General features: G+C 39.4%; 1 protein-coding gene across 1 annotated transcript; it reads left to right on the top strand.

The window, feature by feature from the left end:
* The first annotated feature begins 1,429 nt into the window (after positions 1-1,429).
* On the top strand, positions 1,430-25,634 carry tlcd2 (TLC domain containing 2). The gene is made up of 4 exons (XM_053320657.1): positions 1,430-1,625; positions 2,570-2,652; positions 5,459-5,541; positions 25,102-25,634. The coding sequence occupies exons 1-4, from the start codon at positions 1,447-1,449 to the stop codon at positions 25,480-25,482; spliced, it is 726 nt and encodes a 241-aa protein (XP_053176632.1). The 5' UTR covers positions 1,430-1,446; the 3' UTR covers positions 25,483-25,634.
* Positions 25,635-26,488: the final 854 nt, after the last annotated feature.

Genomic DNA, 26,488 nt, shown 5'->3' with positions numbered 1-26,488 from the left:
CCACGTTGAAAAGCTTCACCTAGACATAAAAGACTCTAACAAAACCTGTTGGTTTAGTAAAAGTAGAACATGTATACTTTGTATTGTGTATTTTTTACCTCCTGTAAACAATATGCATATAATTTGTATCTCAAAACATCGTCAACATGTTTGTTGTTTTCAAAATATAAGTTTAACATAAGTTTATATTGTATGTATACTAAAACTTCTCTCTGTTTTTACTACCTTGTACAATGTGCTTTGATAATACTGTATCGCAATATGTTCGTGCCAATAAAGCTGCTTTTAATAGTAATAATAATTATTATTATTATTATGATTATAATAATAATCATAAGCATGTTTTTATAGTCTTCACAGAATACAAAAATACTATAAAAACATGCAAATATTAAAAGACAAAGGCAATAAAGACATACAATCAATGAGGCAGAAGAAAGAAAAGCAACAAAAACTAAATGAAAACATAAAAGACCATAAGACATATAAAAGCAAAAACAGAGGACATACAAGAGAAACAAACACTAAATCAATTTAAGGTGAGAGAGAATTTAAACAGGTGAGTCTTGGGTTGCATTTTAAAAACACCTCTACAGAGGCTGCAGATTGAAACCCTAAACGAATAGAGTTCAACAGTTTTGGAGCCACTACTTCAAAGGCCCTATTACCTTTTTTTCAGGCTGGAGCGAGGGTCAACCAGTAGACCCTGGTCAGCAGGTATGGATGGAGAAGATCACATAAGTAGGCTATTCAAGTGCCTGATTGTGTAGGGCTCTCTAAGTGTTTACTATAACCTTAAAATGAATAGGGAGCCAATGTAAAGAATATAAAATGGGTCTAATATGTGACCTCTGGCTGAACTGAATTGATTGAATGAGTTATGAATGAAATTGGCAAGTTCAAGTCTGCGATATCCAGACAGGACGTGAACGCGCCTCAGCACATGGAGCGTGCTCGTAGCCGCGCCTCCTTCATAGTAGGGCGGGGAGAGGCTGTTGTTTGGTTTCTGTTGATGTCAAAAAGTTACACAAGCAAAGAGATGAGGTTTTACAACAGGATGGTTTCACGGTCACATTCACCACTCACCTGCACTGGTTACACCTGCGGACACTGAGCTTTCCTCAGAGGACTAGGACAAAAAAAAAACCCCAATATAGCAAGACATATCTGTTTGTCTGTAAAGGAGAATCATTTGACAGAGTAGTTCACGCCTTCTCTGTCTCTGTCTAAACAATTACCCTGAAAGAAACACGCGTTTTTCTCCTTTTTTACGCACGCCTCTGTGAGTGACCAGCTGAGATCATTTGGGGAACACAGCGGCATGTAAACCTGATTGTCTCGGTCGTCGCAAATAAGGATTCACAATCGGAGGCTACGCTGCATCTACTGCTCACATTTTGGAGAGAGCCTGTTGAGTCTTCAAGTACTACATCAACATTTTCAGCTATGGAGTTGAGTTCAGTGATTTTAACGACTGGGGGCTCCTTCGGTTTCTTCAGACTTGTCAACGCTGGTGTGAGTAAACTCCCCATGCCTGAAAGTGCCTGCAGGAACGCGTGGAAATGGAGAAACATCTCTACATCCTTTGTGCACAGTTTTATCACTGCGATATGGGCAGTGCTCTGGTGAGTTACAACACACATTTAAGGCTGTTTCATTTCACTTTAAGATTTAAAAAATCAGGGTCTGCTGGCATCACTGGGAGTTTCCAGGTGTTATTCAGATATAACGAGTCTGCCAGGTCTCATTAGGGATGCTGGCTTTTTTGGCGCGCTCCTGTAACATTTACCTTGAATATTGATATTAAATTAACGTCCACTGCCTTACCTCTTTTTTATTTTGTTATTTTGTTTTGTTTTGTTTTGTCTTGTCATACTGCTTATAAGACCTCCCATGAGGATGTATAAATCATTTTGGGAAAACATTTAAAAATTCCTTCCAGATATGTTTTTAAGATGTCTATTAAAGATAACACTTTACTTTTAATAATCATTTGTGTCTGATGTGTTTTTTTACACAAAAAAGGTTCATTTATCTTGTTAAAATCCTTCTCCCTCATTAAAAATCCCAGAAACTATGAATATGCAAATGTACTTAATATCAGAAGCAAGATGTCTTCTACTTTACTGTAAAGTTCATTCTCAGTGTTTGAGCACTGGAGGCTTCAGGTTTCCACATCACATTTGTATTAATCTAATATTGGACCAGGGTTGGCTTCCTAACTACCCTTATGCCCTTAAAATCATATTTTCAATTAACACAGAGAAATGTCCCACTTTCAGCAGATGAATGTGAATACAACCTCTAGGCTCCCTTGAAAAAGAGGCATTTTAAACTCAATGGAATTCATTCATTCAAATAAAGGTTTATTAATAACAATAATTATAATAACATTAAAATGGATGGTAAAGTTTACTGTGTGATGGATATTGAAAGTCTAAGGAGTAATATGAGTGTTTCTGAGGAGGTTAAAATTAATGAATTATTGAGAAATCACTGTCAAGGTTCCAAAAGCTTTTTTTTTTCTTTTGAAAAGCTTCATCTTAATGTTTGTTTTTTATCTTTCCAGCTTTTTCCTACACCCACGGATGGCCGAAGACTTGATAGAGACTCACTCTGTGTTTTCTCATGCGTTGGTGTCGTTTTCAATCGGTGAGTAAATATTCATAGTGTTCAGTGCTGAATTACACATTGTGTCCTTATGGGAAGGTACAGAGCTTGATAGATGTGCTGCCATCAACAGGGAAAGTGAAGAAGTGACATTATCTAAATCAGCTAATCTCAATTTTCTACATGGTGTTGTAACAGTTGAGTGAAGTGAGGAGTGTATATGACCCATGTAAATCATTTATTTTAATTAGGTGATATAAGTCACAGGTATTATCAGTCATGGAGATAATTATTATATGTTTTGCTTTGCCTGATGCCAATGTGGAAAGCATATTGTCTGCAACAATAGGTACAGACATGGTAAACATGAGTCCCACTCTGAATGCTCAACAAATCAGGAGCTGACCTGTTAATAAGCTCCCATCATTGCTCAAAATCTCTGGCCTTTTGTTGTCTGTACAATTAATTAACACAATTCATATTTACCATATTGTAAAGGTAAATATCAGGGTTTACCAGAATCAAGTTGTCTCAAATTTCAAACTACCTCACTACCCTGCATCGATCTATGCCTATGTGAATGAATTGATGTGCAGTACCAGTTAAAAGTTTGTCCAAACCTTTGACAGGTACTGTATAATACAGCCTCTAAGGTGCGTGAGATATTGTTTGTTTGTCCTGTTTATCCTGTTACTGTATTGACACCTAGCAAATATTATCATCTGCTCCCCAACATTTGCATTAAGTTTTTTTTTTTCAATTCAAGTTTGTTGTAATTTCTCAAATCTGAGTGCACATGCTGCCCCACATTCTTAAAATAGCAGCTCACTCAGTTTTTTACTTTTCCTCATTAATCCTTTAAGTATTCTTAGAGCGACTAGTGACACGTGAGTCCTCTCAATCCCACATATATACTGGATGCATGCTGGAAAACAAGGGCTCCCCTAGGATTCCCGGGATGTTTGGCATTCTTTCATGAAGCCCAGCACTGGAAGATGGCAAAGGGAGGAAACAGGGGTTGGTATGTGAAAATCAATGGAGAGCATTATGATCGGTCCCAGGCACCAGGCGTAACCCCACACAGTCACGTGACATCACCAAGATAGCAACTGTGGAAGAAGTCAGAAGTCAGATTTATGCGAGTCGTCCACATTAAATGCCAGTGGTAACAGAAAGGGGAGTCATTCACGCAAAAACAAGTGGGATGCTTCTACTAAGCCCTCCCACAAACAGTGTGCTGTGATTCTCAGGACTCTGCAAGTTTAGAGAGGTTTTTTTGCATCAGATGTGTGTGTTCAACCCAACTCACTATGATACCATGCTGCAAACCGGGCAGTGACATGCCATCAATGAACCTCAACGTGTTGCACGAAGACCTTGTCCAGTGCCTAGACCAACCTCTTACAGAGGAACCCAATTATGGTTACCATGCTGCTTTCAAGTGCCTTTGAGACTCAGTAGTTGAGTTTACTGTTCCCATAAATATTTGAGTTAAATGAAATGTATCTCTGCCGGTTTTACCCAAACATATGAAGAACAACATGGCTAACGTATTTGAGCAGTACATTACCTCTAATACAGAAGGTGATAGTAAGTATTGCTCCATGGGTATGTTGTGTTGATATAATGAAGTACCCATAATGCTGTGCAAGTTGAGTTTACTTGGGTTGCGAAAACAAAAAGCCACAGATGTGTACATGCCTCAGTAACCTGGTCAGTATCAGACTGTGCCAGGTGTTTTAATCAAGTTTCACATACTTGAAATATCATCTAAACAGGGTTATTCCAAAAGAGTCGTTGTGTTGGCATGTGTCAGCTTGATTGACTAACTGGTTTTAAAAAATGAATTACCTACCCCTATAAACATGTCAATGCATTACTGATTTATCATTCGTTAAGAACGTAAATGGAACCAAACCAAACATTACTTTGGAAGATTTCTCTAGAAATGTTTTTTTCTTCCACTGACTGTCCTATTCAGACTTCAGATGGATGCCAGTAGGAAGTCAAACAGTGTCTGATTCCCCTGTCCGCAGTGTTGGATGTTAGCTGTGCAAAGCTGCAGCACGTTGGCACGCTGGCACGCTGGCACGCTGGTACAGTCAAAACAAAACAAAACACATCCGTATTTCTTTCATGTTTGTCCCTTAGTTCTTCATTCCTCTTGTGTGTTTCAATGAAAGCATGTTCTGAATGAAAAGATAAGATATCTGAGATAAATGGCACTTTTATAAAAACAAGTTACCATACACCCTGTTGGCTGTTGATGGCAAAACCTGACCCAAAATCAGCCTCATGTGTAAGGGGAAATAACCCCATTGTTGAACAGATTGGCCAGTTTCCACACAAACTGTCTATGCCCTTATCACCCAACATGAGCTAACATGTTATATATGGAGACCAGAATATGTAATAATATTTTGTCTTATGGCTAATAACAAGTATGATGTTTATGGTGAGAGAAACCCAAACATACCACCACACTGTCAGAAGGGTCCATGGTGTCAAATTTCTAACATAATGGGGTTAAATCCAGCCTCACCAGCGCCCCAAGCTCCCTCACAGCCCACCAACCCCATCCTCAACACTCGATTATTTTTCCAGCATTCTGAAAAGGTGTCACCATGGATACGGCTCGTGGCGGGTTGGGGGTGGTGGATATGAATAGCCCCTCTCCAAGACGCATCTTGGTTGCCATCGCAGTCGTCATGGAAGCAGGGTCCCCCCTGGCACACTTGATATGCTCAAGGCTGCTGTTGTCAGAGGAATCTGTTGCTTTAGTTGATTAAGGAATCGGCAAACATAAAGATGACATTAACCTCGACTAATGTGCTGTCTATTCCCGCAGGTTATTTCATCTACGACTTCTTTGACATGGTGCTGAACCAGAAGCTGAGTCAGTCCTGGGAGCTTCTCTTTCATCATGTTGTGGTAGGTCTTTCAAACATTACTGTCGCAGCTAAAAAGAAAAAAAAAACAAAAAACTCCAAAGTTTCATCATGTTTCACCAAAACCTCAGCACACCTGTCAGAAACTCAGACATGGGAAAGACAAAATACTCGTCTTTCGAGTTACAAAGAACACACGAGACAGGAACAAAGACACAATCATTCCAGTGTCACAGAGCCCCCCCCCCACCCCCCCCTTCGCCTTGCCTCCTCCCGCCAAGTATTCAAAGAAAGTTGAACTCCGCCCGATTCCTTTCCTCTTTTGCTATCCCAACCGTTTCTAGCCTTCTACAATTATCTTCATGACACGGTGACCTGATGCAAGATGCCTTCATGTAGGAAGAGCAGGTCAGATCAGTTAACCCTTCCCCCATTTGTGTTTTTTTAACACTGTGGAAAATGAATGTCCTGAAGTAGCAATGTAGACCTACAACCTCGAATACTTTCTCTCTCCGCTTAAGGCTCTCTGACCTAGATCCAGGACCGTGCTAATGTTGTTTACTCCTTTCTGTTGCCAGGTTCTCATCTGGTTATTGAAGTGTATTACACATAATTGCTGTTTATTTGTCATTTTTTGAAAGAGGAATTCACTCTGATATGATTTGGAGTGGGTTTATATTATGCAGCAGCCATGATTTATGTTTGTGTTGGGGTGTTAATGTACATTTAGTGATGTGTAGAAATGCTTGTGAAATCCAATCACAGAGGACATGGCTGATACTGCATAAGGAAGAAAGCATATTTCATGCTGCTACAGATTTATTAAAGAAAAGCATGCTTGAAATCAACATACTTATATGTATAGACATGCTTTGCATAAACTAGTCACAGTCATATGGACTCACATCTTTACATTCTCCCGATAAATATCTCATTAAGTAGATATTTTACCAAACACTTGCTGACAAACCTCTACTCTAAAATGTTGAATGGAACTCATTTTCAGTTTCTCTCTCACGCTAGCTCTTACACCAACTCAAAGGCTGATACTGTGCCAGGAAATTGGCAAATGTTTTTATGAACCTGCTCACATTTTTACTTGTTTTGGTAGTTGAATGGTTGTGTGATAAGAGAGGGGAATTCTTCTGAAACAAACACAAGGCATACCATGAAAGATCACCTACAATGTCTGAGCTTAAGCATATAATGTCTGCTCTTAAGCATACCATACATAGAGAACAGTCAACATTTCCAATGTTCCTTTGGTGGTCACTGAAGACTCAACGTTTCCATCAAGCATGGTGACGCTGCCAGTTGATCTGCCCGTCACTTTCCTTTCACTGAATGCACCAAGTGAAACTTTAGCACATCTATTTGCAGCACCTTTTTGTTGTCTTTAAATTTGTTATGGTGGTTGTTCAACAGAGAGAATCTGGGTTTGTCCACCTTTTCCCTTGTTGGGTATGTCGTCTGCCTCTCTCTCTGCAGACTTTCCAATTGAATCGTTCATTAAAGTTCTAGCTTGCTTGATGGATTTACAAATTATGGTAGTACTATAAATTTTGGACAGTCTTGTGAAGTCAGACATTGATGTCTCACTTTTGAGTGATGATGAGTCTAAAAAGGCCTAAAAAGGAAGCTCAGGTTGTTTGGCGGTGACAGCACCAGTCATTGTCCCTAAACCAATACCATTACAGGCACACCTTAGTTGAGTTTTTTTGTTTGTTTGTTTTTTTCTCAGGTGAAAACCAGTTATTTAATGGCGGAAACACTCTGTCACTCAGATTCAGACTTGTGGGAACCAGTTTCAGCACCACCCTGTTGGTGGTAAAAGCCTATCTCCTTTTTTTCTGAAAGTCTTGGGGGTGTATTTTCTTTCATTTCCTGGAGGCCCAGTGAATGGGTGCTCTGGCCGGGCCAGCTGGCGGCAAATTGTCACTAGAGTGTCTGAGGAATGAAGACTTCTTTCTTTTTCACATAGTTCTCTGTACTTTGCAGCTTCTGAACTCTCTTTCTCATTACTGCCTTCATTTCCTTGTTGTCCCATCATCAAGACTTTCATTCATTTCTTTTCTAAGACGTGACCTCCGTGTATTCAATGTCTCTGAAAGGTCATCTTCCTTAAACTTTGTCCTGTGTAATTCTCTTCTGGCTTTTGCCTTTTTTTTATATTCTTTTGGTTTTTTTCCTTTTCACTCACAGGGCTCACATAATTATTATAAATTAGGTCATTGTGTTAGATGTTCATAAATGGTTGTGAAACAAGAAAAGGAAGTCGAGGTTTTACTGTGAACGTGAGCAGACAGGTCACCTGAAGTCCAAGGAGATGTCTCAGTGGGCTCCCCTGCCATCATCCCACTTTCTTACAATTATATTATACAACTATATACTAAAAACTGTACATAAAGGTCAATGAGGTTGCAGGAATAAACTCATTTTGAGACAAATGGATACCAACATAAAATTAATTAATCGTTAGTTAAAAAGTACAATACATCTATATACTATATTTGCTGACCCAGTTACATCACAATGTGGATGTGGCAAGCTGCATATAAAAGTACATATACAGTATATGTGTGAGTGCCCATGAGTGAGCAAACAAGGTGGTTGATATGGAATATATAGGGGAAGATGTCATGAATGGAAAATGGCGCAGGCTGTGTCAACAACTGATCGTTAAGATGATGTGATTTTATTATTTGATGTTGACTCACGTATGCTGACATAAGTAAACCATAAAGCACAGAAAGCAAATCATGACTTTGTGGACGTTTTGAGCAGGTGCTGTCGTCATTAGGAGAGCAGAAGGTGGTTTGTCTCTAAAAACAACAAGTGCAAATGACACAGTTGTGGGCAAACTTGCCATGTACCGATGCAAATGCTAGAACATGATTTATTAGTGTGGTGCAACATGCATAGTGATGCTAGTTCAGTTTAATGGCTATAATGAATTATTATTGAAGTCACTTACCTCTAGTTGAGATAATTCAACCTTACATTGATACCATCAGTGTGATAGTACAAACAACAGATATTGTAAAGTTTCTAAGGGAAGATTCAAGTTGGGTTGTAAGTAAAGTCTCTTAACCCTCCTGTTGTCCTCAAGTTAATAAGGAAGGATGGAAGGGAAGGTGGAAGGATGAAAGGGAGGAGGGAAGGAAGGAAATGAGGGTGGAAGGAAGGAAAGGTGGAAGGATGGAATGGAGGAAGGAAGGAAGGAAATGAGGGTGGAAGGAAGGAAGGAAGGAAGGGAGAAAGAAGGAAGAAGGAATGAAATGAGGGAGGGAGGAAGGAAGGAAGAAAGCAGGAAAGGAGGGAGGGAGGAAGGAAGGAGGGAAGGAAAGAAAGAAGGGAGGAAGGAAGGAAGTAAAGAAGGAAGGAAGGAAGGAAGGAAGGAAGGAAGGCAGGAAGGACGGAGGAAAGACGGAAGGAGGGAGGAAGGACAGATGGAAGAAAGGGAGGAACAGTTAAAACAGACGGAGTCAATTTGACCCGGGAGGAGGACAGGAAGGTTAAATGTCCAACAGAGTTTACATCAACTGTTTATGTCATAGTTATGTTAACGGCTCAATCCTGTTAAATAATGTTTGGACTTTGTGTCTTACATCTGCCTTCTCCTGCTTTCATTTTCTGTTCTGAACCCTCCCTTCTTTAATCTGTGCCTTCTTTGACGCCCACATGATGATTTCTTTAATGCTGTCTTCATTTCTGTGATCTTGTGTGAGGGTTATACAAGTGTATAGCGAGATGCCATGTGGTGTAAAATGAGTTTTTTTTTATCCCAGTTGTCGCAGCCCAGGAGAAATAATAAGTCAAACATTCCATGGAAAGTTTTTTTTTTCCTTCTTATTGACTGAAGTGGAGATTACAGCTTCTTATTTCTGTCTGAGAAGTATGTGGGGCCCTGCCACAGTCACTGACGCCTGATGAGATCCTGTCAGCCACATCCTTGCGCTTCCTTTGGAAAACAGGAAGTTCTGATAATTCTGCCAGAAATAGGGTTTTCTTCTTCTGTGGTGGTTAAGTATATATGTACCTGCTATAGCTATATGTGTGGTCTGAGACAAAAAGTACTTGTAAATCTATAGCTTTTTAAGCTCTTAGTGTGTAAGAAAGAGTAGAGTGAAATGACATTTGTTATTTTTACCATTGTTTGAGGTAGACAGCAGTTGGTATGGTTAATGTAAAACCGTGGATTTGTTTGCCTTTGCTGATCCTCGTAAAAAAGCCCAAGTCCCCACAATGAATATGCGTCAGCCTCAGTTCCCCATGACTCTTGGAAATAGTGAGCTTGCCTTTTACAAATACGAGCCAGAAGAGGTAGATGCCAAGCAGAGGCAGAATTGTAGATTATTTTTTTACCATGAATACTGAAAGCATGTGAATATTAGTATGACCAATGTTCTGTATTGATTTGTTAATTGATGATAAACATTTGAAACAACAAGTGAGTCAGTTCTGCTCCTCTGCTTGCTCTCTGCACTCACATGGGTTTGAAGTTTTGCCGCATATTTGCCGTTTCCCTCCATAAATGTCTGCCATCCCTCTCTCATTAGGCAGATTTTCTTTTTTTTTTTCTTTCTTTTTTTCCCCCCGTAGAGACTGACCTCCTCTAAAGCAGATCAGGGCGTCACAGGTTTCCAATCACATCTGCTCTGTGCTTTCTGGCTTATCCTCTTCAAATCTAAAGCAATATACAATAAGGATCTTAAATATTCTCTACAACAGGCTACTCATTATGCTTCTTGTTAAAGTTAATGTATATATTAAAGAAAGTCTTCTAATGCTTGTTTTGTAACTTATCATCATCATTTATACTCCAGTACAATCAATGCTTCAATATAGAACTACTAATCATTTATTTATGTACATTGGATTGGATTTTCAATTATTTTTTAAATATAAAAAAAAAAAAACATTTAAATATATATAATTTTTTTTAATGAATTCCTATTTAAATCAACTCTGGTGGCCCTAAAATGACAGCTCACATGAAGTCATAGAGCATGTATGCATATATTAAACTTCATTTGAGTTTATCCAGAAGACACTTTTTGAAAGTAGTTAAAGTAGTTGTGATTAGTCTGTAATGGCTCTGGTTCTCAGGTATCTGGATTTCACATTTGGGATTTTTCTCTTTAAACACCCGTAAAAAACATTTGACATCTTCCAGTCATTAAACAGATTTCCAGTCATATTCAACTCCAGCTTTGGTTGGGCACTTTCAAGAGCTTTCATGGTTTTTTTTAATGATAAGCCATTTAGCTGTACGATTAATGTCATTGTTGTTGTTTCTGGCACTTAAACAGGTTCTCAAGCTATTTCTGTACGTCGTTCATGTCATAGCTCTTTCTAAGTTTCTTGGCTGCTTTTAACTTGAGCCATATCATAGAGCTGCCTGATTGTAGAGATTATGTTAAATGAAGGATGAAAGTGTGTCTGGTTACTACTAACACAGGACTTTGAATTATTGTTGAGTGGCTTTCATCCCCACTCAGTTCTTTCTGCTGGAGGATGGTATACTGTACATTCTCAAGCAACCCATATAAGGCTGACACTCATCTTTGCCGTGTGTCCAAATTTAACCTCTTGCATATTTCCTCCTTAAAGGTTCGTCTTGTAGCAACCTCAGTTATGAGAGGAACTTGTCTCAGTTTACTTGGAATGAAAATAGGTGTTTGTGAAAGGAGATGCTAGCTGTTTCACTTAGTCAACAGTGAATGTTTTGTTTTGGAAGTATGTTGATGTGGTATTTTCAGCCATTGAAAAGAGGAACATTCAGTGTTTTAATTGTTTGCTATGTTGCGACACCGCATGCTCCAGGAATGCCAGGTGTACCAAGGATCTCTACATCTCCAACATTGCAAAACCTGATTATCCTGTACACCTGTCTTCGTCTCTCTCTCTCTCTCGCTACAGTATCATTCCCACTTCCCTTGCGTCATCTTCTCTTTTCACTAGCTCCTTGTTGTCTTAGTAACCAATGACAAAAACCCCTGATCTGACAAGAGTACAGGCAAATTCAAAGACTGGCCAGATTTGTCATACTATTCTCCTTTGGTTTGAAGTCTGTACTGTTGCTGAGGTGGTTCTGTTTATACAAACATGTCTGAAGCTCAGCTGGTCTATTGCCTGATGGATGTACCGTCATCAGTGGTTAAACCTGCATTGACACTTAACACTAACAAGCACCATCTTGGGAGTTTTACTAAGCAGCAGTTGATTTAGTATGTAAGGTATGTTTTTGTTTTTTCGAGATGTATTTCTAGCCGTCCACAAGCTGCAGACTGCCACTCCTGCTTTTTGACCCACACTTAGGTATGACAAGCCAAATGGAAATAGGCTTACTTTTTAAAATCTCGAGTGTCAACATCATATTTGCACACCGAGAGCTGCTTCTCCTGCCAAATCCAAGGCCCCATTTTTATCTAAAAGTTGAATAGGACACACAGTTAGCTGGGCCAATGGTACGACAGCCGCACCAGTCCACTTACTGAGGATAAAGATCCAAAATATGGCTGGAGGAAAAACATATTGGAGAAAGAGAAGGCAGCAGGAGCGTAAGGGAATGTGCATGTGTTTTTTTTGGGAGAGTAAAGATTGTGATGCGTGTGTATGTGTGTGTGTGTGTGTCTCAACAGTCTCATCCATTTTATGCGGGGAACCCCACGGGTCCCCCCAGTCTGTGTGTATATCCAGACAGGAGGACAGACATCTGGTCTCCACATGAACCTCAGGCTCCCAAGGGAGACACACACGTACACACACACACACACACACACACACACACACATATACACACTAAACATCTGGCTTCCTGAGAGGGGTTCTGCAAATGTATGCACCCCCTCAAAACATTTCTGTGCCGCAGCCCAGCTTCATATATCACACACAGTGCCTTGTTCTCCGCTCCCATATCCTTCTATCGCCTCCAAACATCTTCCCCATCCCCCCTCATCCACCCACTCTGTGCAGCTTGGGCCGCCCCCTCACATGGCTACGAACCAATGAGAGCCTCTGTGCTCCAGTAGTATTGTGTCTTGTTTTCATGGATTTTTTTCCCCCCCTCATGGTCTGACTGTCATTGAGGAATTCCGTTGCCCATTGTGGTTTGTGTCAAAAACATTTCACATTCATTAAATGCAAAGGCAGCAAAATCCACACGTTGATGGGCGCAGCTTCTTGTCGTCTTCTTTATCACCCACAGAAATGCTTCTTGGCACTGAATATAGTTGCTTAGGATAATAGATGGTTAAAAAAAATGTGTGAGGTTGTGTGTGTGTGTGTGTGTGTGTGTGTGTGTGTGTGATCTGTGTTTATATTTGAAGTAAACGTTTGCCGTGTCACATAATGCGGTTTCACAGAGCAGCGAAGATAAATTGTCATCAAGAGTCTTTGCACTTGTGGAACAGGTCTGCATTTTCCATCATCATCTGCATTCGTAAGTGTAAAAGTGTTGCGTGGTTAAAAGCATGCCAACAGAAACTGAACACTATTGAGAAATATCTTCCAGAATAATGAACACCCATGGTGACCGTAAAGACAGGAAAAAAAACATTGGCATTGGCTGGAAATTTGCAGTTAAGAAATCAGAGGTCTATTTGAATAGTGGATTATTTAATAAAACATGCAGATGTTGGGGGGCAAGAAAACACATTTTTAAAAAGTGTAGAAAAACAGACTTCCAGTATATTTGCAGTTAATCCCTGCACGATGCTTATCAGGGTTAAGGAATGTGAAATTCAAGTTATCAGTGTGAAGTAAGAAATAAGCCATACAGATGCAGATCCAATGCATCCAGAACAGAGCAGGCAAGTATGAAAGAGCCTCATGATATCTTCAGCCTGCAGGTGGACAGAAGCAAAACACACTCCTGCCATGCCTAAAAATGGTGCCCTGAAAAAGGGAGGGGGCATTTATTTGCTTTTGACATGCCAGCACTGTTTGTGGAGGCATCAGTGAGTTTAGAAGACTTATCACCTTTTTGAAGCTCCCACTCATCACTGACAAGCAAGGTGGGGCAAAGCCTCAACATTTGTTTTCACTGGGTGTGGCACCACCGCACTAGAACCGAAGCATGGAAAGAAATAGACAGTACTCTTGGCTTGGTTCCAGATTCGGTGGGAATACCAGAGTACTTGCGTATGATTCTAAAAACAGCGTGGGTGGGTGAGCAAAAAGTGAGTGTACAGCGCAGGAACAGCTCCACAATGAACATGTGTAGTAAGTGGAGTTAACCATTTCAGTGCCTTTTTTTGTGATCATGTTTCAAAGCAAACCTGAGATATCTCCACTATTTTCTCACCAGAATTCCTGCTTATCATGGATTTAATAATGTATTTTGGAAGATAAATGATGGGTTTATTAGTTGCATAGTTTTATTATCTGGTGAAAGTGGTCAAAGATAAACAATTCGTTGCAGGATCAGATCACATTACTGAAAGTCATGAACAGCGGGTAACATCATCAGATCTCAAGGGCTTTCTGGTGCTTCCTGATCCTAATGAGCATAAGGATGCATTGGGGAAGCCATCATTGGCTTTTATCTGCGCTTGGCCGCTCTGAGAAGTGAGGTAATGGATGATACACATCTCAAGTCAATGCAAACCTCTACTCCTCTCCTCACACCCAGTGCCTGAATACCTCAAGTTAACAGTCGTTGAGCCTCACCCCGATGTTTCCGGTGAAGTTGAGGAGAAGACTCATTCTCTCAGCCTGGTCTTTAAATACCACACGAAGACACTTGCAAATTAATACCCATGCTAATGTTAATTGATTGTATTTTCCCTAAATAATCCTGTTAGGGAACATCCAGTGAATTTCTGACCACATGTTTGTGACAGCGAGATGATGAAGTGACCCACTGTGCTGCTGTCAGCTGAGGGGAGTTAGTTAACTCGGGTCGCATGATCGTAGTTATGACCACCATCCCTCAGCTCTCCAGATAAGTGTGTATGTCTTTTTAAACTTTGAACTCTGTGCTTGCTCGTGTTTGTGTGTCTAATCATTGCTGTCTCATGTTTCCATACTCCAATACCATCCCTCCATTTCCTCTCGAACTGTGCAAGACCCTCCCACCTGCACAATCACACCACTGCTGGTCTGCCTATGAGCAGATGGCTAACATCTCTCTGTGGAGCTTCCTATTAGTTTCCTCTCCATCAACCTCTCAAGGCCATTTCCTATTCTTCTTTTTTGACTTGTATTAAGGAAGCACTGACTGTCTAATCATTTGAACATAGCAGTGTTGGGGCGTGCTGATCAGTGCAGACATTCAAAACAGTAAATAATCAATAAACTTGCAGCTCTGAGGGATTTATGTGTATTTTTCAGCCATTTGTTGAGTACAATGGATACAAGACACTCAACAACATAACTCTTTGTTAAAGCCAGTGCTTCACCATTACTCACAGATAATAAGTACCAGCACTTGATGGATTATTCACATGTGCACCATTAAATATTTTGAGTGTGTGCTGCCACTTCTCTTGTGAATAAACCATAAATCAAGGTTAGCGGTAGTTAGCTATTGGACTAGATCGCCTCTTTTTCTGCCCAAACAAGCCCTCATGCAAATGTGAGTGACTTAAACCAGAAAGAGCTTCAGAGTTTTGGTTTCAAATAATCAGTCGTACCACTATACAGTCCTGATGTGCTGGCATGTCTGGGCAAAGAGGATGGGGGTCGACTGACTTGCTGTGAGACGGGTTTCATAGATAAGATGATCCCGTTCAATGAGAGATAAGAAGGTGAGCTACGTTTCTTTTGAACCGACTGATCCTATAAATCTTGTGGACATAAATTCATTCATTTCAATACTTTAGGAGAGGGGAAGTGACGGAGAAAGCTCTGAAGTAGTAATAAACCCTCCAACAAACCTCCCACAGGCATTAAAATAGGTGTTAAAATAGCTTTTATGTAAAGAAGCCGAGAACAGCCATGCTTACAATTACTTATCTAGAGATCACAAGTTAATTTATCTCATTATCTTGAATATAAATATATAAAGATAATGTATCATGCTCATTTATTCATGCCTACAAAGCACAAGAAGGTGGCTCTTAATGACATGAGTTCAAATCCATGATGTTGGTTCTTGTTCCTACTCTCCTTATTTCTCTCATTAAGTCCAATAAAATGAAAAGGTATTGTTTATTACTTCTCCTACATGAAACATCCCATTGTATTATGATCATATTAATCAACCTGTCATGTGGCTTTGACAGAGCTGTCATTAATAAAGGTGCTGTTCATAATAATGGATTCTCCTTTTAATCTGACATTTTCAGCTTAAATCAGTTGCTACAGTTGTCAAGATGTCATCACAGCATGCCTGCATGACTTTCCTGATCTCTGATAAACATTACGAGTAATAAGAGAAAACAACCTTATTTTTCTCATAGTAACAGGATGATTATCTTGAGATTACAAACTCATTTTCTCAAGATAACAAAATAATTAACTTGTGATCTCAATATAATGGCATAATTTCAAGTATTCTCAGATTCTGTATGTGGATATATGATTGAATTTAAATGTTGAAGTATTTGAAGACTTGCTGTGACTGAATTGTTCCAGATGTTATATTTTTGGACAATTAGAACAAATAATGTTCAATAATGGGAGGGGAGGGGGGTACATGTGATATGTTGTGTCCATCTCCCGGACATATGTCTATGTGTAATGGAGTGAATGTGTTTATTTTATGTACTCTAAGTGTTTTTATGTATTATTCTTATCAGTGAGACCAAAGACAATTTTCATGCAGGATATGATAATAAACTATTTCTATCTATCTAATCTTAAAGTCTTTTGTAATGCACTTTAACAACTTTATCTTAAAAAAAGGAAACAAGGAAAAATATCCCAAATCATCCATCTATTAGCAGTTTTTATTACCTAAAGCAGTGAGCCACAATTAGTATGTGTTTTTTTTGTTGTTACTGTGAGTTATCAGTTATTGTGAATAAATGTCCACTAGTTTGATATCTTTTATAAATCATTTATCTAATTGAACCTGACAAAACACACTCTCCCCATAAAGCTGCAGGCTGCAATTTGCCCGTTTTTATTCCAGTTCAAGCACCGGTTAAAACCATACTAACTTTGCAGGAATGTGATGACAGACCCTCTTTTCCGTGTGTCAAAGTGCTGATGGTAACATATCTTGAGAGTCTGTGGTTTGCCTTTTTTTAAAAATACTTACATTTATTTAGAAAAGCTCCTGCTGACGTTTGCTTTGGTGGTTTTCTCTTCATGCAGTTTCTGACATGCACACTGGTAGGGAGGTTGCTGCCCTTCTATTTGCGATGCGGGGGGTGGGGGGGGGGAACCACCACCACCACACCTGTTGATACTGAACTCAAGGGCCCACCGCTAGGGTTGGGTTTTTAAAAAATGGATTTTCCAATTCAAATTAAGCTTCATTTGAATGATCAGATAAAGAGATGACTGTCTGTCAGTGTCTCCCGCTCTCTCATAAGAGGACCAACATGTTGAATTATCAACAAAAATGATAAGGAAGGCTCTTCAAGGCTGTGTGTGTGTGTGTGTGTGTGTGTGTGTGTGTGTGTGTGTGTGTGTGTGTGTCATGATTGGTGGATGATATAAGGGGTGTCTGTCAGGTGTGATTTTATTGATTTTGATGTTTTTCTGAATGTGAAGGAGTCATATGTGTTTTTTTTAAGTGCCGTATTAAAGGACATCAAAACTCCACATGATACGTACTGCTGTTATCTGGTCACTCTGTAGAGTTGCAATACCGCATTGTGTTGACTGCTGTAGTCTGTTGGTCATGTTAAATAAAAAAGTACATTAATGTAACAGTTTTGGGATTAATTCTTAATTTAAACATAAACATTTTTAATTATGAAGCATGTTAGAGGATCCCTTGTACAATTCATAGCATTAGAAAAATTGAACTGAGTCTGTACTAACCAAATTAATATTGAATCAAATCAGAAATCAAATCAAATTTGGACCTGAATTGGAATCAAATCAATTTCAGGGAATCAGTGTGTCGATACCCAGTGACCCCTGCTGCTCCGAGCCTAGTGTAGCTGCATTTTAAGCTCTAAGAAGAGTTTAAAACTGTGATGTCTTGAACAAAATCACACAGTCTCTTAAACTAGTGGTCACTGTTTGAGAGTTTTAACTTAAACATGCTGCATAGTTTTATTTAAGTTTAAACTCATACTTTATGGGCAGATTTCATTACAATCTTTCACTATGGTTGATATTAATGGTGTAGATTAATTTAAAAAAGTGTCACATCTGCCTCAGTTCATTTTTGCCTCCAGAAAGAGAACTGCTGGTTATCTGAAAAACTGATAAGATCAATATTATCAAATCCACCAACACATGTACCTGGAACATATAGGCAGGTGAGACACGTGAATCGTTGCCACATAACTGCAGTTTTGACGTAAAATAATGTATTTTACAGATTAGTGATACTACAGTAAGCATAGTGTGTGTAAAATGTATATAGACTGTTAAACTCCTCCTTGGTTTATGACCTCCTTCGACTTCTTGAACCGCCCATTCGTCTTTCATTCACATGGTCTCGTAATTATCCAGCTCTAACTGGCTGTGCTGGTTCTGAACTTTGAATTTTTCCCAGAGCCAGCGAGCTCGTTCCCAGTTGAAAGGCAGGGAAACTGGTTTGACATGGAAACTTTTACAGCATCTCTTCAAGGCGTATTGTCGTAAAACAGACAGCTCAGTGTGTGGATATTTTAAACAAACTAACCTATTTCTAAAAGAGCAGGTATGAATGTGAACGTCAGATGCATCTGTGGTGTAATATGGATTTGTGTGAGAGTATTGAAGGCAGCATACTCACACATTCAGACCCCCCCCCCCCTTTATATCATTACAGTATATGACAGAACAATCAGTGGCCAGTACTCGATCACATTCATTAACCTTCACATCACTTGGAGCTCGACTGAAATGAGAAATGTGCAGCATAGCTTTTCTAAAGAGCCTGACTCTCTTAGGTTGCACTGTTTACTGATTAGATCTCAGGATCCCATGACCAATGACCATAAGCCTCTGACTGACTTCCCTCGTGTTGTACAAGTTTTTTTTATTATTTGTGCAGATGGAAACTTTCCTAAAAATGTTAACAGAATACTTCAACAAGCCAACGCTATAATCAGAAAGTAAAATGCACACAGATTTAAGCCTGTAGGAATATTTGAAAACAGAAAAAAAGATACAGTTGTTTCCCTTGGACTGTTACCTTGATATCATTCTTTACAATCGTGTTTGAGGCTTATTGAGCTTATCTTTTTTATCAGCTTTGTCTGGCCCTGGTTTATCTGGTGGATTTCCTTCTTAATACTGAAACTGAGCCACTGTGGCAGCATGGTGACTCAGTTTAAAAGCGTAAACCTTCACACGGATTTTGTGAAAGACGTGGTCAGTTTAGCTGTTCTCTCATGCCATACCTCAGGATAAGCAAGTCGAGTTTTCCCATGCAGAACTTCTGTTAGATAATCTGTTTTTATGCCTGTTCATACCGACACTTTCTATATGCAATTCTTTCATCTTTGCACCCAGTGCCCCCCCCCCCCCCCCCCTTTTACCTCCACCCCTCCTAACCCTAACCCTTAAAAGTGGGACGAAGAGAATGTCACCAGGGTGTAGAGAACGTCTAATTGAGCCCACAGGGAGACAATACAGATAACAAACACCCACACAGCCTTGTTTTTCCGCCCTTATCCAGGATTTTATACTGGCAGCTCTAACAGTAGGTTAATGTATATGACTGCAGTCCAAAGGTTAGATAACCTTTGTGCGTCTTCAAAAAAACAAAATTACATAAATATATAGGTCACATTCAAGCTAAATTATATCCGCCTCATTCTCCAAACCAGAAATGTCCACTGCAAACTACAAATTTCCAAATATAATTTAAGATATATACATTACAGGCTTCAAAACTATTCCCACAACACAAAACTTATGCTTTCACTGATTTTCTGATTTCAATAGTAAAAACAAAAGCCTATTATTATAATTATATATGTTTTAATTAACTGAATATCAGAATAAATATATTTAAAGTTACATCATTGCTGTATTTATACACTGTCATTGCGGTTAAAGTCCATCTGGCAGCCGTGTGAGATGTGACACCTCTCATATGTGTGTGCAGGGTCTGAAATTAAAACCCACCAGGCACCACATGTGGATACATTTTCTGGTTTGTGGGTAATTCTCCAAAGGCTATCTGCCAAATGTTTGTACCAAAATATTCATGAAATAAAATGTCTGGCAGGATGCTTGGAGATAAATGACTCATGTTTGTTCTGATACAGTATAGACACATGCATCATATGTGTTTACATGTGTTTAAACCATAGACTGGTTTAACCATGCTGTGAACACTAGACGAGAAAATCTAACCCACATTTGACACTTGGCAAAAACATATTCTCTTCTTGAATACTGAAAGGAATGCATCTGTGACCCAAAAAGGCGATTTAATTACCAGTGCTCTTGGCAGGTGAGTCAAAAAGGTCATCTCGGACACTGCATGTGTGCCTGGATGTGTCCACTACAGTTTCTAGTTTGGCAGTAACGGCGGGCTGCTGTATGTGAAAGCCAAGCTTCAGCAGAGCTTAGCAGAGCAAATCCAGCTAATGCTGAACCATTCTAATTGTCTGATGGATCCAGGGGCTGGACAGGGGATTACTCTGATGCCCCCTCAGCTAGGGGTGCTGACCGCAGTACAGGGTGTGGGATTTGGCCCTTTTCCTTTATGGATGACTGTCAGAGGCTTCATCCAGGCTCACAGAGAAAGCTAACAGGATGAGTTTGGGCAGCTGCTGGTATCTGATTGGCTGATGATGACCTGGCATGATCTGAACTACTGGTCACAGTCACCTCTGGGTGAATGAGGACATAGTGACTTTTTTTGGAGGGGTATTCCCAGCTATTTATGGTTGTCCACTTTTAAATATACTGTTGGTAACCTTGAAATGGTAAATAATTGCTGAGGTGTAGCTGTTTGTAACATTATGGCTCAAAGTTTATTGTGTTTTGTGGCCCTGACAGCCACTCTGCTATCACTGTTTGTTTTAAGATGGGTGAGGAAAAGCTGTGATTGGCCGTGAACATGGACATACACCATAAAGGAAATGTCGCCACCATAAAACTATATATATGTGCTGGAGGAACACACATTTTTCACATGAATAAAAGCTCAGGACGCTCATAACTGTCTTATCTAGTGGTTGTACAGGGGTTTGTTTTGACTATCCGAGACTTTAACTCTGTCATGTTTTATCTTCCCAGTTCAGATTAGCCCTCAGATGAGCCAGGCTAAAGACTGCAAGATGATGAAACTGTGTGTGTGTGTGTGTGTGTGTGTGTGTGTGTGTTTATTTGTGGTCTTGTTTTGGATTAGTACTAACAGTATTGGATAGGTGTTTTTCGCACATACACCCCTCCATATGTTGTTTACTACAGGTGTCGCTGCTGTAAAGTGAAAAACAGCAAATGCAGGAGATGGAAGGATATTAGATGTGTCATTCAGCGTCTGTGTGTATAATTCCTGTGTACATTCATATTTGCAGATGTCTAGTCTAGCATATTTGATGTTCATGGATACTTACTTTTAATCAGATCTAGCATCCTGTGTGACGGATCCCTTATCGTTGTCCTCTGTTGTGTTTTGGCTGTCTTGATGTCACATTTATCATGAAGTGGAGGATTTGGAAACTCACAACAGAACAGATCCTTCTTCAGCATTAAAGTGTTTCAGTATTCTGAATCTCACCACCTTTCAGTATTAATCAGAAACACAGATGTGTACTTTCTTCCCACATTTATTTTGTTTGTAGACTTAAATTATGGTATTTTTGAAAGCTGGATATAGGCATGGGATGGTAACCGTGTTCAAGGTATACTGTGATATGAAAAAGCCACGATAACCAAAGCTGTTTTTTTGTCTGGTCAAAGACAGGAAGTGCAGGTCAGAAATCCCTCACACTGTCATTACAGATTCAGGTTAAATTAACATGTGTCTCTTTATTTTTCTTTTTAGGAACATTTTAGAGCTGGAATCGAAATACCGCAATACCGTGATATTTTTGCTTATGGTTATCATACTGCCAGAATCTCATACCGGCCCATGCATAGCTGGATACCTGATTTCTATAACATGGAAACTGAGGCTTGGGCAGGATTAAATTCAAGAAAGTGCCCCTAAACCCAACCTCAATCAGCGACCCCAGCCCTTCCTCATTACATCGTATAATTATGATGACAAACAGTACTGAAGGCTTCTAGGCACAGTGGGGCCGACGGAAAGGGGGATCTAAAAAGTTTTTTCAAGACTTCTCTGCTGCAGTTGTACATAAATGAGGTGAAGAAGTGACAAATCTGTGTCCACTACTCCCTTCTCCACCACGTTAAGGATTACTCATTGTGGTAGTGTAGAAAGAGAAGTGCCTCTCCCTTTTCATGTTTATTTACGTTAAGGAGCGGCAAAGAACCATGCATGCATTTATAGGGACTAGAGCCGTCCCCTGGTTGGTAAATGGAGAAGCCCCTTTGAGAGGCGCTGGTGGTGTTTGTATTATAGTTCACTTGTTCTCTGTCGCTCAGCTACAATCACTTCAGGTTCACTACCAACAAACTAGGCTGCATCTTTTGGGAGATTTCTTGACTATAGTAAGATACTTTGGTTGATAACATACTGAGACTGTGTCCATGAAATATTAAGGAAAGTCACCAATTAAGAGGAAAAAAATAATAATAATATCTTTTAAATGATAAAGAGTAACCTAAAATTGCAACAGAGTGGATTTGTATATTTCCTTTCATCGGTAAGATCAGCAGATCTTTTAAACTGTAAGATTGTATTAAGGACAATTATGAGCGCCTTGTGCTTATTACAGCTGTTATTCAAGTTGAGGAATTTGTTATTCTGAATGTGCATTGCCCTCCAGGTTACCGCTTTAACTTTAATTTGCCAACAGAATATTTTTGAGAACATTTTCAACCTCAAACCACGCTTAATTCTCAAAAAAGGGAAGTGTCCAGAAAATTGCCCCTCCTACAGACCCCTCTCATAGCTTGATGCAGTCCTTTTTAAAGTCACATCTTGGCAACTCATCTGAAAAACCATTTAAATCCACTGAAGGGCAGAACATATATAAGTGATTATTGCTTCCAATGGAATATTATATTGAATGCAGTGATTACAAAAAGGACAGTTCAGCTACACACTGGTTGGCAGTGATTCACTTTGCTTATCCAGTCATTTCGACACTCAGTGTGTGTATAACACCTTTCATCTGTTCGGCCACAGTGAAATGTCACAGCAGAGTGACCGACCAACACTGCAGTGTGATCTCATAGAGTGTGTGTGTGTGTGTGTTTGTGTGTGTAGCTTTGTTTTGTCCTGAAAAGCTTCGTGTCCTGTTGACATAACTGTTTTCCCTCTCATCATGCGGACTTTGATGAAGCAGGCTGTTTACAGTGCTAAATACAGTGCATGGTCTGTCGTCTGTGAAATTGCTCACCGTCATTATTTGTCATCACTGTCATTGTAACCTAGTAACAGGTGAAAGGTTGATTCATACTGTGATTACTCAGGGTGTGTGTATTTGAGTCAGAGACAATCTTAAATCGCTGCTTTTATTGTTCAGCTACATAACTTATAGAAATATTGTTTTTACTGTGATACCTAAAGACTAAAGATGTCTTTCTTATATTTGGTTCCAAGGCAAACTAACACTTAGTTCACAACAAGACCAAGATTCATGTCATTTTCTGCGTACCAGGACCCTGTGTTGGCTCCACGCCACATCATATAATGGCATCAAGACTAAGCCATGTACAGCTGTTTCAACTTGTCGTCAGGAGTTTTTACAGAATGTGAAATGAAATGCACCCCTGTAAAGAAAAGCATTTTGACTCCAGCCCTTTTCAGCCAGTGATACATACAATACAATGAATACATGTTTGCATACATGAGGCAGTTTGGGGCGGGTGTGCTGCTGGCTTTTTCTCACATACCATGTTGCCTAACCTACTACAGCGTTGTCGCATGACTGTTTGCTGCATTAGACAAGACATCCTGTGACCTTACACAAAACACACATACACAACTACAAGATCCTTCTCCAACTGAGCCATGACTGATGTTAAAGGTCTTTCATTCACACCACTCTATGTCCCATGATCTGTAGGCTACTAACCAAAAACTTCACACTGTGTTTTATCTCACACTCTCTCTCCTACGTTGCACCTATCCGCACTCCGTTCATAAACGTAGCAGCTAAGGTGGTAAAAAGTGTGGACTCAACACTAACGTACAGTGTATCTGAAAACAGTTTGTTGTCCAGCTTCACTGTGAGTGTGCGCTGAGTGTGAATGAGGCTGGTGAATGTGACTCCCTGTCGAGAGTTGGCTGAACAGACTGTTTTGGTATAAACACATTTTTGTCATCCCAGATTTTTCACATGCAGCTACTGTGTGTGTTCGACAACGGCGTTCACTTTCATCTGTTATTGAACGTAACTCTAATTCCTCCGTGGTGTGAGGAGACGGATTTGTTGAGTTGCCTGTGTTTGCCATTCACAGACAGGGTTTTGAATGTTGTTGCTGCCACCTTGTGGAGTATTTATGTTAGTTATCTAACAGAATTTCATAAGTACTATATTTCATAAGCAGAAATCAGCCATGTGAACGTTGACCTTCACTGAATTACTGTAATAAATTATATAAGCATTATAAGACATTTGTCCACTAGAGTCTCCTTACATTGATTGATTAGTAAACTATTGTGTCAGCTGTAATAACAAATAGATCTTTTTGGATAATATCATTTTACATCCAGTATTTGTCAATGTGGGATCTGCACTTTTATTATCCTTTTTTTATAGGTATGTGTCACATAATCCAGGTGTCAGATGTTTAGAAACACTAACCTACCTGTAGATAGGCAGATCTGAAAAGCTGAAACTCGTTTGCATTTCACCTGTTAAGAAAAGCACATCCCTGTATTTATCAATTAAAATCAATTGTTTTATCTAATATTACTGAATTATCATGAAATCATTATGTACTGGTGCATCCATTGCAAGGTTATTATAGTTTTGAAATGGTCTTTATTTTGTATTTTTATTTAGTTTTAGTTAGTTCAACAAGTGATTTAGTAGTTTTAGTTTAGTTTTTATTTTGAAGGAATTGACTAGTTTCAGTTTAGTTTTTATTTAGTTTTAGTCTTAGTTTTAGTTTTTCAGGTATTAAGAGAAAGTCTTGACTTGTAGAAGCTGAAAAGGATGAAAGAATGTGTGACACCAAATATGACTTATCATCAAGTCCTTTTTAATTTCATTCTTTAACCACGGCTGCTGCAGGACAGGAAGTAATCGAGGGAGAAAACAAAGCTGAATTTATCTGCAGTTCAGTTTAGTTTTAGTTAGTTTTACATTGTTCATTATAGTTTTTATTTAGTTTTTATTTTATTTTCAGTTAACTAAATTATTTTTTCATTGCTAGTTTTAGTTTTAGTCTTAGTTTTCGTTAACTATAATAACCCATTGTAACGTTTCTGTCTCTCTCTCTCCCCCTGCAGGTGATCACCTGTTTCGGCCTCTCAGTGCTGTCGTGCCGCTATGTGGGCTTTTCCGTGGTGGCCCTGTTGGTGGAGATAAACTCGGTGTTCCTTCACCTCAGGCAGACCCTGCGCATGGCCAGCCTCGCCGCGGGCACCCTGTACCGGGTCAACAGCATGATCAACCTGGGCACATACGTGGTGTTCCGCATCAACACGCTGGCCTGGATGACCCGCTGGCTGGTGCTCAACAGAGACAACGTTCCCCTCCTGGCCTATACGCTGGGCAGCGTGGGTTTGGCCATCATGACGGCCATGAATATTGTCCTGTTTTATCGACTGCTCAGGAGCGACTTCCTGAAGAGCAGCACCCGGGAGGGCAAGAAGGAGAAAGAGATGTAGGGAGGAGAGAAGGATTAGAGTCATCAACACTCTCATTACTGTATGTTTCCACCCTGTGGCCAAGATTTGGTACCTGTGATTTGTTTTTTGTCTTTGTTTTTTTTTGTGTAATATACTCAAAGCTGAGAGATGGAGGGATCAGTCTGTCATTCTCATACTGTTTAATCACACAAACACACATGGTGTAATCAGTTGGACTCTCTCAAAGCATCAAGGAATCACACAGTCATAATGCTGACAGCTACATTGTCCCCATCAGTTGTAGTTTTGACTTTTTGGCTTCTGTGTTGTCCAGTTTGAGTGTCATCAGTGACTCATTAATTTTATGAGGAGGATGATTTATATGAAAATTGCAAGGCCATGTAAAATGACACCAAACACCTCATAGTCCTACAGAGTGTGTCAAGCTAAACCTTAAAATGTAGCTTATGATAAGTGATGACTGTTCTTAAAACACCTTACATACTTTCATAGGAAACAAATACAAATACAAAAATATATATTTCAATCATATATATATTCTACACAGTTGTGGGTTATTTGAAGTCTATCATGTAATATCAAAATCTATCCCATTACCACTGACGAAAGAAATAGTGAAATATAAATCTAGCACTGCAGAGGTGAAGATGTCTTTATTTTTCCCACCAAAATCTCCTCAACTAAAAACCACCTGCTACCTCAGAAAGCTTCTTTGCATCTTTCAAGCACAAGCTCAAGCTTTGCTACCAGTGTTTGGCAGGTTCTTTCTTTATTATAGAAGAAAAAAATATAAGAAAAAACAATTGAGTTTGTACTATAATGAATTAATGCAAACCACAGAAAATATGTTAATAGGGTGATAAATTACTAGAATTAATTTTGTATGAATGAATTCTCACAAGTGGCGTTTGAGAACAAAATCTGGTTTTCAGTGTGTGGCTGATATAAAACAAAACAAATTCTTCACTAAATTGTATGAAGGCGCTCATCAAGTGATTTGATATGATAACACATGACATCCATC

The sequence above is a fragment of the Scomber japonicus genome, chromosome 6 (genome assembly GCF_027409825.1).
Source record: "Scomber japonicus isolate fScoJap1 chromosome 6, fScoJap1.pri, whole genome shotgun sequence".
NCBI lineage: Eukaryota > Metazoa > Chordata > Actinopteri > Scombriformes > Scombridae > Scomber > Scomber japonicus.
This window is presented reverse-complemented; position numbering and strand designations above follow the sequence as displayed.

What these genes read in the sequence shown, in the direction of transcription:
- tlcd2 (XM_053320657.1), top strand. Translation starts at nt 1,447, where the DNA reads ATGGAGTTGAGTTCAGTGATTTTAACGACTGGGGGCTCCTTCGGTTTC. An exon ending in GTTGGTGTCGTTTTCAATCG is followed by an intron (nt 2,653 to 5,458) that starts GTGAGTAAATAT and finishes CTATTCCCGCAG; the next exon opens with GTTATTTCATCTACGACTTC. An exon ending in TTCTCTTTCATCATGTTGTG is followed by an intron (nt 5,542 to 25,101) that starts GTAGGTCTTTCA and finishes CTCCCCCTGCAG; the next exon opens with GTGATCACCTGTTTCGGCCT.